The sequence below is a fragment of the Capra hircus genome, chromosome 18 (genome assembly GCF_001704415.2).
Source record: "Capra hircus breed San Clemente chromosome 18, ASM170441v1, whole genome shotgun sequence".
Lineage (NCBI taxonomy): Eukaryota > Metazoa > Chordata > Mammalia > Artiodactyla > Bovidae > Capra > Capra hircus.
This window is the reverse complement of record NC_030825.1, coordinates 50,626,238-50,636,385: the sequence shown is the minus strand read 5'-3', so window position 1 is coordinate 50,636,385 and position 10,148 is coordinate 50,626,238. Positions and strand designations below refer to the sequence as shown.

Below are 10,148 nucleotides of genomic sequence, written 5' to 3'. Positions count from 1 at the left end.
GGTTGCCATTTCCTCCTCCAGGGGATCTGCCCGACCCAGGGGTCAAACCCGTGTCTCCTGCATTGGCAGGTGGATTCTTAACCGCCAGTGCCACCTGGGAAGCCCTGGGTTGTCCCAGTCTCCTCACTTAATCCATCACCTTCTTCCTTCAAGCTGACACCCCTTGGAGTTTTTTTACACATATATAGTGTAAAGATCAGATAAGGCTTCTAAAGCATTCAATATGTGTTTTAATGTTTCAGTGTTAAATTTCCTAAAGTCTGCTCCCCCGAACTGCCAATCCATGCTTCCGTCCCATTGTTATCCAGGCCAGAGCCCTGGGCCCTGTCCTGCACGGCTCCCTCCTTTTCCCATAACTGGCCAGTCCCATGGCCTGTCCTCCTGGCCTCCTGAGTGTCCCATCCACCTGCCTCTCCCGCCTCTCCCACCTGGACTCTGCTGCAGGCTGGGGGCTTCCACTCTTGCCCCCTCCAATCCACTCTTCTTCACACAGTAGCTTTCTGACACTCAAAATCTGACCCTGGGGAGTTCTCTGTCACTGCTGTGGCCTGGGTCTGATCCCTGGTTGAGGGGAACTGAGATCCTGCCAGCTTTGAGGCCAAAATTTAAAAATAAGTAACTAAATAAAATTTTCAATCTGCCTTCCTCATTCAAAGTCCTTTTGTGGCTCCCCAGGGCCCTCACTTGTTGGTGTCTAGTCACCAAGTCGTGTCCAACTCTTTTGTGACCCCATGGACTGTAGCCCGCCAGGCTCCTCTGTCCATGGCATTTCCCAAGCAAGAATGCTAGAGTGGGTCGCCATTCCCTTGTCCAGGGGATTTTCCCAACCCAGGGAGCGAACCCACTTCTCTTGCATTGGCAGGTGGATTATTTACCAGAGCCACCGGGGAAGCCCAGTGCTCTCAGAACAAGGTCCAGACTCCTTAGCCTGGCACTCAAGATCCTTTGCAACCTGGCCTCATTTCAACCACGCCGCCCCCTCCCCAGGGAAGCCACAGGCAGGGCCAGGCGTTTTCTGAACACAGACACCCACAAATCCCCCAGCTTGGGAAGCCTGCAGCTCCTCACCTCTGTTTAGGGATGTCCCATTGCTCTCTGCCCAAGGCCATGTTCAGGCTCCCTTCTCTTTCGACCTTTCACCTCTCCAGCCTCTCCAGGGTTCCGCCCCTGGGCGGGGGAGGGGAGGCCCTGCCTGCCACCCCACCCCCCCATTCCAGCCAGGGGCTCAGGTCTCCAACAACAGAACCAGAGCCACTCAGCAACGCTGGAACCCATTCGGGGGGGCCTGGGGCCCCTCGTCCCAAGCCGGGAGGGCTTTGGGGGAGGGGTGCGGCCCCTGGCAGACTCACCGTGTGGCCCAGGGGTCTGGGGGTTGCCAGGGAGGTGGGGACGAACCTTGCAGGGCAAGGCACGAGTGAGGTCCTCTTTCCCCCACTGTGGGGGCCTCGGGGCCAGTGTCGGGGCGGGAGGCCTCGGAGGCAGAGCCTGTGGAACAGGGGTGGCGGCAGGGCGGCGTCCAGAGGCAGGGGCACCATGGCCACCATCCAGTCGGAGACTGACTGCTATGACATCATCGAGGTGCTGGGCAAGGGCACCTTCGGGGAGGTGGCCAAGGGCTGGCGGCGAAGCACAGGCGAGATGGTGGCCATCAAGATCCTGAAGAACGACGCCTACCGCAACCGGATCATCAAGAACGAGCTGAAGCTGCTGAGATGCATGCGGGGCCTGGACCCCGAGGAGGCCCACATCATCCGCTTCCTCGAGTTCTTCCACGACGCCCTCAAGTTCTACCTGGTCTTCGAGCTGCTGGAGCAAAACCTTTTCGAATTCCAGAAGGAGAACAACTTCGCGCCCCTCCCCGCCCGCCACATCCGCACGGTCACCCTGCAGGTGCTCCGGGCCCTGGCCAGGCTCAAGGAACTAGCCATCATCCACGCTGATCTCAAGCCCGAGAACATCATGCTGGTGGACCAGACCCGCTGTCCCTTCAGGGTCAAGGTGAGTGCGCCACCCCAGGGCAGCAGGTCCCTGCTCCTGTTCTCACCCAGCTTCCCCCAGCCCTGGGGTCTCTCCTTGACCCTAGGGTCTCCCTGGGTCCCACCTCCCCAACCTGAGGTCTCTCCCTCCTTGTCCACGATGGTTCTGCCCACCTCCTGGCTCTGAAATTCCTCTCTTCCCCCATCCCAGTCCTGACCCCCTCTCCCTGCCAGTCCTGAGGGCTCCCCGTCCTTGTTCCATTCTTGGCGCAGCTCCTCTGTCCTGCTCCCATCCCTGCGACCTTCTAGCTGGGGAGACAGTGAAAGTGAAAGTGAAGTCGCTCAGTCGTGTCCGACTCTTTGTGACCCCATGGACTATAGCCCACCAGGCTCCTCTGTCCATGGGATTTTCCAGGCAAGAATACTGGAGTGGGTTGCCATTTCCTTCTCCAGAGGATCTTCCCAACCCAGGGATTGAACCTGGGTCTCCTGCATTGCAGGCAGATTCTTTCCCATGTGAGTTGTAGCCGGGGAGATAGAGTCTCCAAGATAAATGAGCAAAATAAGCTATGTGAACAAGAAAGAGACAAGACGAAATCAGGAGGAGGAGGATGTGGGGTGGTGATGAATGAAACTTTAGGCTCTGTGGTCACGGAGGCCTCCCTGAGAAGGTGACATTTGAGGGAAGGTTTGAGAGAAGGAGGGAGCTGTGTTAACATCTGGGGGAAAGCATCTCAGCAGAAGGAGCAGCCAGTGCAAAGGCCCAGAGGCAGGAGTAAGTATATGAAAGTGTGAAACTGAAGGTGTTTATCGCTTCTAGGCCTTTTGGCTAAGATCAAGTGTTAAAGTGTTAGTTGCTCAGTCATGTCTGACTGTTTGTGACCCCACGGACTGTAGCCTGCCAGTCTCCCTTGTCCATGGGATATTTTCAGGCAAGAATACTGGAGTGGGTTGCCATATCCTCCAGGGGATCTTCCCAACCCAGGGATTGAACCCGGGTCTCTTGCATTGCAGGCAGATTCTTTACCATCATATATATATAAATGCACAAGTATGTTTGTTTGAGGAGCAGTGAGGAGGCCAGCGTGGCTGGAGCAGAGTGACTGAGGGGAAGAGGGAGGAAACGAGACCAGGGACAGGATGGGGCGGGGGTGTGCAGGGCCCCGTGGGCCTCAGGGAGGATTTGGGTTTTATTCCGAGAGAGCCAGAGAGCGGTGGAAGCACCTGAGGATCCTGGGCTGAGGAGGGGGTGTAGTCTAACGCAGGTGCTCGCGGGCTCCCTCTGGCTGCAGGAGGGGAACTGACTGAGGGGCCGGAGCAGAAAGAGAGAGACTGCCCCCGGTCCAGGTGGGTGGGATCGTGGGGGAAGAGATGTGTTTGGGGGGGGTGGGGTTTCCGGGTAGATTTGTTTCTTTTGGTTACCCCCTCAGCTGGCGGGAGTCTTAGTTCCCTGGCCAGGGATTGAACCTGGGCCACGGCACTGAAAGCACGGAGTCCTAACCACCGGACCACTAAGGAAGTCCCTCTGGGTAGATTTTAGAACAGGTTGTTGTACGGCAGAAACCAACACAACGTTGTAAAGCAATTTTTCACCAATTAAAAAAATGATTTAAAAAAAGATTTTAGAACAGGACTTGCTGGCAGATCTGACGTGACGTGTGAGAGAGGAAGTGAGGGAGGCCGAAAGGCCTGTTGGCCTGAGTGACTGGAAGGACAGCGGCAGGATCCTTCATCGTGAGTTTGTTCATCAGCAAACATTTTCGGAGGGCTGCTCTGGGCCTGACCCTGAGCTGGGCACGCAGGTGCCTCCTCTGAGCTGTCGCGGGTCCTTGGACTCCCCCATCCCCACTCTGACCCTTCTGTCTGCTTACAGGTTTGTTACTCTCTGATGATGGGTCTGAACTAAGAGCCTTGTGCGGGCAGGGCCAGGGGCGTTTCGGTCACTTCCGTGTGTTCAGCATTTCCCAGCATAGCACCTTTGTGGAGTCAGTGCTAAATGAACGTCAGAGACACAGGGAGATACAGAGACAGGAAAAGGCAGATCATTCTGCCCCAACAGATGGAGGGAGAGAGACCCAAGGAAGGAGAGATTCCCACAAATAGAGCAGGAGGCAAACAAGACAGAACCACAACACCTGGTCTGTGTTGGCACCCCCGCCTCGTTTGTGGGATGAGCGAATGAATGAATGAATTCCATGAAGGCCGACTGAATGATCGGGGTCATCCAAACTTCCTGGGATTCAGGCCTCAGCAGTCTGTGTTGAGTCCAGATCAATAACTAATTGGCATAACACTGCCTTCTGCCGATAGAAGGTAAGGGATGGCTGAATGAAAAGCAGAGTAACTCAGGGAGGGAAACCGAGGGAGAGACTGAGATACGGTCACAGAGATTCAGAGTGAAAATGGCAGACGGCTCCCCCAGAGGAATGGCAAGACACAAGGGTTTTCAGTCATTCACAAGGTGACTTCGACAGGTTGTTCATCAAGCACCTGTATGAACCAAGGGCCGGGGTGGGGTGTCAGCAATGCTTGATGGGTTTCAGGGTGGTGTCCTTCTAGTGGGCCCGAGAGAGACAGAGATGAGAGATGCAGACAAGCAATGAGGAGGCAAAGAAAAGAGAGAGACACCAACCCAACAAGAGACAGAAAAAAAGAGAATGACAGGGATAAAAAAGTCAGTTCAAACATTCATTCACTCTCTCCTGGGCCCCTACCGTGTGCCAGGCACTGTTCCAGCCATCTAGGGATGCGGCAATGAATAGATAAAATCCTTGCCCTCATGGGACTGATGTCCTCGTTGGATAGAAAAGCAATGAACTCCAAACAAAACTAAAATACATGGTATGTGAAATGGTAGCAAGAGCTATGGAGAGGGACTTCCCTGGTGATCAAGTGGCTAAGACTCCTTGCTCCCAATGCAGGGGGCCCGGGATCTAGTTCCTGGTCAGGGAACTAGATCCCACACGCCGCATCTGAAAGACCTCCTGTGCTGCAACTAAGACCTGATTCAGCCAGAAAAAAAAAAAAAAAAAAAGAGCTATGGAGATAAACAGGGCTAGGGAGGTGAGTGCAGCTTCCAAGGTGGGGCTAGTGGTAAAGAACTCTCCTGCCAATGCAGGAGACATGAGACTGGGGTTCGATTCTTAGGTTGGGAAGATCCCCTGGAGGAGGGCATGGCAGCCCGCTCCAGTATTCTTGCCTGGAGAATCCCATGGACAGAGGAGCCTGGTGCACTACAGACCATGGGAGTTGCAAAGCGTCAGATAGGACTGAGTGACTTAGCACGCACACAGGGAGGTGGGTGAGAAGGGTGGGGTGTGCTGTTTTCGATAGGATGGTCAGCAGAGGGCTCCCTGAGAAGGTGACATTTAAATAAAGACTTGAGGTGAGGGAGGCAGCCACGTGGACATCCAGAGGAAGAGCTATCTAGGCCGAGGGAACAGCCACTGTAAAGGCCCTGAGCTGTGAGTGTGTCTGGGTTGTTCAAGGATTGCAAGAGGCAGGTATAGCTGGTGCTACGTGACCACGAGTAGGGGACGAGGCAGATTGTCGGAGTCTTGAGGGCCAAGGGATGAAGGCTTCGGCTCTTATCACAGGATGTGATAAAGCTGCAGGAAGATTCTGAGTAGGAGAGTGACGCGATCTGACTCAGGTGGTCACAGGATCCTTGGGGCTGCCTGTGAGAATCAGATTGGAGGGCTGGTGGGGCGGGGCAGGTGTGGGCAGGGAAGGAACAGGGAGACCAGCAAGGAGGCCCTGACGTTAGTCTGGTGTGTTAGTCGCTCAGTCGTGGCCGATTCTTTTTCGACCCCACGAGCCGTTGCCCACCAGGTTCCTCTGTCCATGGAATTCTCCAGGCAAGAATACTGGAGTAGGTTGCCACTTCCTTCTGCATTTTCTTCTCCAGTAGCCTAGGTTGGGGATGAAGGAAGACAGGACCAGGGTGGGGGCTGAGAATGGGACACAGAGTGAGCAGAACAGAACGTGGGTGGAGTCAGGAAGATTTGCTGATGGACAAGGCTTGGGGGAGAAAGAAAGAGACAGAGGTTAACCCCCAGGGGCATACGTTCTAGTGGAGAGAAACAGAGATCGAGAGACCAGCACACAAACCAGAAACAAGGGCTGGAGGAGAGAGGGACATAAAGAGACCAAGATTCAGAAGTGCAGCAGCAGAGAGTCAAGTGGCAGATGCAGAAGGAGCCCACCGAGACACCAGGGGAGGCTCATACGGGCTGCCCCTGACCACCTGCCTCCCTCCTCCTGCCAGGTGATAGACTTCGGCTCAGCCAGCATATTCAGCGAGGTGCGTTACGTCAAGGAACCCTACATCCAGTCCCGCTTCTACCGGGCCCCCGAGATTCTACTGGGGCTGCCCTTCTGCGAGAAGGTGGACGTGTGGTCCCTGGGCTGCGTCATGGCCGAGCTGCACCTGGGCTGGCCCCTCTACCCAGGCAACAATGAGTACGACCAGGTGCGTTACATTTGTGAGACGCAGGGCCTGCCCAAGCCTCACCTGCTGCATGCCGCCCGCAAGGCCCACCACTTCTTCAAGCGCAACCCGCACCCCGACGCCGCCAACCCCTGGCAGCTGAAGTCCTCGGCTGACTACCTGGCTGAGACCAAGGTAGAGGGGACAGGTGGGGGCGAGGGCAGTCAGTGTGGGCAGTCTGCTGCACCCAGAAGAAATAAGATCTAGGTTAGATCTCAGAGAGGACTGGAAGCTTGGCAGGGGGTGGGATGCAGGCTGTGGGAGTTGTTACAGCAAGATGGATCTGAGTGAGACCCCGGGTGGGACTGGAAGTCAGGGCGGCCATCTCTGCAACCAGAATCATCAGAGTTGTGCGGCAAGAGCCTGGATGAGACAGCAGAGAGGACTGGAAGTCTGGGTCAGGCGTGGGAGCTGTCACAGGAAGAGAGAGGTCTGGGTGGGACCAAAGGTGGGACTGAAGTACCCGGCAGACCTTAATAACCCCTGGGAGAATGGTCTGGGCTTGACTCGTTGGAGGCCTGAGGGCTGGGATCAGACGCGGGGATCAGCTGTGGCAGCCAGAGGGGTCAGCATTTGATTCCAAAAGAGGCACCCCTTCTGCTCATTGCTGGCAGGGGCTGCACCCATGGCTCAGGGAAGGACGGGAGGGCTGGAGCAAGAGCCAGCTGGGGTCAGTGAGAGCCCTGGGTTAAACAGGAGGACCAGAGGTCACGGTCAGCTGTTCTTCCTGCAGCAATAGGCGGGGTCTGGATGAGATTAGAGGGGGCCTCTCTTGGTAGGGAGCAAGTGTGACCTTCCCAGCAGTAAGAGAGCACCAAGTCAGATCCCAGGCAGAACTGGAAGTCAGGGTTCCCGTGTGCAGACTTCATAGCTATGAGAGAGCTCTGGGCCAGACTGGAGGGCCGACTGGAAACTAGGGCGGGGGTTCAGATGTGGGCCCCACAGCAGGAGAGCCTGGGGCCAGAACTCCATGCCCACCCCTGCCCCACCCTGCGTCCCACCAGGTGCGCCCACTGGAGCGCCGTAAGTACATGCTCAAGTCGCTGGACCAGATCGAGACGGTGAACGGAGTCGGGGCGGCCAGTCGGCTGACCTTCCCGGACCGTGAGGTGCTGGCGGAGCACGCCGATCTCAAGAGCATGGTGGAGCTGATCAAGCGCATGCTGACCTGGGAGTCGCACGAACGGATCAGCCCCAGCGCCGCCCTGCGCCACCCCTTCGTGTCCATGCAGCAGCTGCGCAGCGCCCATGAGACCACCCGCTACTACCAGCTCTCGCTGCGCAGCTGCCGCCTGTCCCTGCAGGTGGAGGGCAAGCCACCCACGTCGGTCTTGGCCGCCGCGGAAGATGGGCCCCCCTACTACCGTCTGGCCGAGGAGGAGGTGGCCATGGGCCTGGGCAGCACGGGGGGCAGCGGGCCCTTCTTCCGAGAGGAGAAGGCCCCCGGCATGCAGAGGGCCATCGATCAGCTGGACGACCTGAGCCTGCAGGAGGTGGGGCGTGGGCTCTGGGGCGAGACCCATGCCAATGTGGTCCCCGACGTGCTGGCCCCGCTCAAGGCCGCCGCTGTGGGCCGTCGGCTGCCCGAGTCCAGCCCTGAGCCCATCCTGGCCTTCTATGGCAGCCGCCTGGTGGGCCGCCACAAGATCCGCAAGCCACCGGCCGGCTCCAAGTCCGACTCCAACTTCAGCAACCTGATCCGGCTGAGCCAGGCCTCACCCGAGGACGACGCCCCATGCAGGGCCAGCGGCTGGGCAGAAGGAGAGCGCCTTGGGGCCTCTGCCGAGCCACCTGTCATCCCGCAGCGTGACGGGGATGGGCCAGACATCAAGGACATGGCCATGGATGCTGAGGTGAGCTGGGTGGGGGTGGGGGGCGGCCAGGGTGCAGGTGATTCTGGGGTTGGGGCACAGGGAACCAGCCTGGCCTCCCACACATCTGAGTGGCCTGTAGTTGGCTCAGGGTCCAACACACACTACTAGCCCACCCTCGGGATGTGATGAGGCTCAGCAAACACTAAGACACTCATGTGACAAGGTTCAGCAAACATGAACCCATATTCAGGCTGTGTAAAAACTCAGAACATCATAATCCACATGTGGGAACGGATAAAGGCCCGGAACCCTGAACAAGACCATAGCACAGCTCACCCACCTCCAGGAAGATGGGACAGAGGCTCAGCAAACACTCCTTCAGGGCACATTATGGTCTCAGCAAACACTCCTTCAGGGCACATTACGGTCTCAGCAAACACTCCTTCAGGACACATTAAGGTCTCAGCACACGCCATTTAAGCCTCCAAAATGTCGAGAGGGTTCAGGATGTACAAAATTGTCCTCAGGAAGTCACAAGGAAGCAGTTGGGACTGAAGGAGTCCATGAGCGGGCAGGCTGGCTGTTTCCAGGGTGGAGGTGGGACGTGGGGAAGGGGCTTTCTGGGTGATGCCCATCTCTGCTCCTCCCCAACAGAGTCCAGGCCCTGAGCTCTTCGACCCCAACAGCTGTCCTGGGGAATGGCTGAGTGAGCCAGACTGGACGCTGGAGGGCCTCAGGGGGCCACGGGTTCAGGGGCTCCCCCCACGCCATGCCCACCCACATGGTCCACCCCGGGCTACCAGCTTTCTGCAGCACGTTGGCGGGCACCACTGATGGGTGACCCCACCCCTGCCCATCGCTGGGGGCTGCGCTGATGGGGCTGGCAACCCCTTTCTCAGAGCCATCCCCTGAACCGACAAATTATTCTTACAGAAAGATAGTTATCCAGAAATTCCCCATCCCCCCCCGCCGCCCATGGTGCATGTCTGCACACACACCCCGAACACAGAAGGGTTTTGGGGTCTGACCTGTGGCCCCCTGGGCCAGAGGTATGCAAGAAGGGGGGGCTTCACCCCACTGGCCCTGAGCACACCCTTGGCCCTGCCGTCTGTTTATTTCAATAAAGAACTGTTAAGCAGTATTGCCCCCTGCCTATTCTCCTTGCCTGAGGCCTGAACTGGCACGGGGAGCGGGGTTCAGAGGGACCCAGGCTCTGCTCTCCAGTGCTGCACCCAGTCTACCACAGGCTCAAGCTGGAGCCTGCACTCAGCACACTGCCCCCTCCCTTGCACACTCTTGGTGCCTGGCATGCAAGAATTCACCATCAGAACATGCTCAGCGTTCAGTAGGTGCCCATCTGAGCTGGCCAGATGCCCAGTTCTCATTGTTTGTTGACCTGTCCTTGCCACAGGTGACAGGCTTGGCATGCACGTATCCATGCTCAGGACATGCGAAATGTTAAGTTCACGCTCAGTACCCACGCCAGTGTCCAGACGTGCGAGTCCACCCTCAGGGATAGGGCAGTGGCTTAGCGCGTGCTCATGTGGCTCGCGTCACGCTGAGTGTGCAGCACATGTGGCCCCATGCTGGCTCCGGGAGGCTCAGTTCATGTCCACCCACGAGGTCACACACCCATGCTCAGCACACACCAGCTAGCGTGCATCGTACACCGAGCGTTCAGCACACGCTGGCCCATGCTGGTCACCCACTGAGGGCTCAGCACACACCAGACAGGTGCTGAGAGTCCAGTGCACACCAAACCACACTGGTCACATGCTGAGGGCCCAGTACCCACAAAAATGTCCCCCCCAGAGGCTCATGCCAGCTGTCCCCTACCCAACACCCCACCTCACACCACTCAGTCAGGCA

General features: G+C 57.5%; 1 protein-coding gene across 1 annotated transcript; it reads left to right on the top strand.

Annotated features, from left to right (window-relative positions):
- On the top strand, positions 824-9,417 carry HIPK4 (homeodomain interacting protein kinase 4). Its single transcript, XM_018062420.1, has 4 exons — positions 824-1,998; positions 6,244-6,600; positions 7,470-8,318; positions 8,934-9,417. Exons 1-4 carry the CDS (start codon positions 1,081-1,083, stop codon positions 9,111-9,113), a joined length of 2,304 nt encoding a protein of 767 aa, XP_017917909.1. The 5' UTR covers positions 824-1,080; the 3' UTR covers positions 9,114-9,417.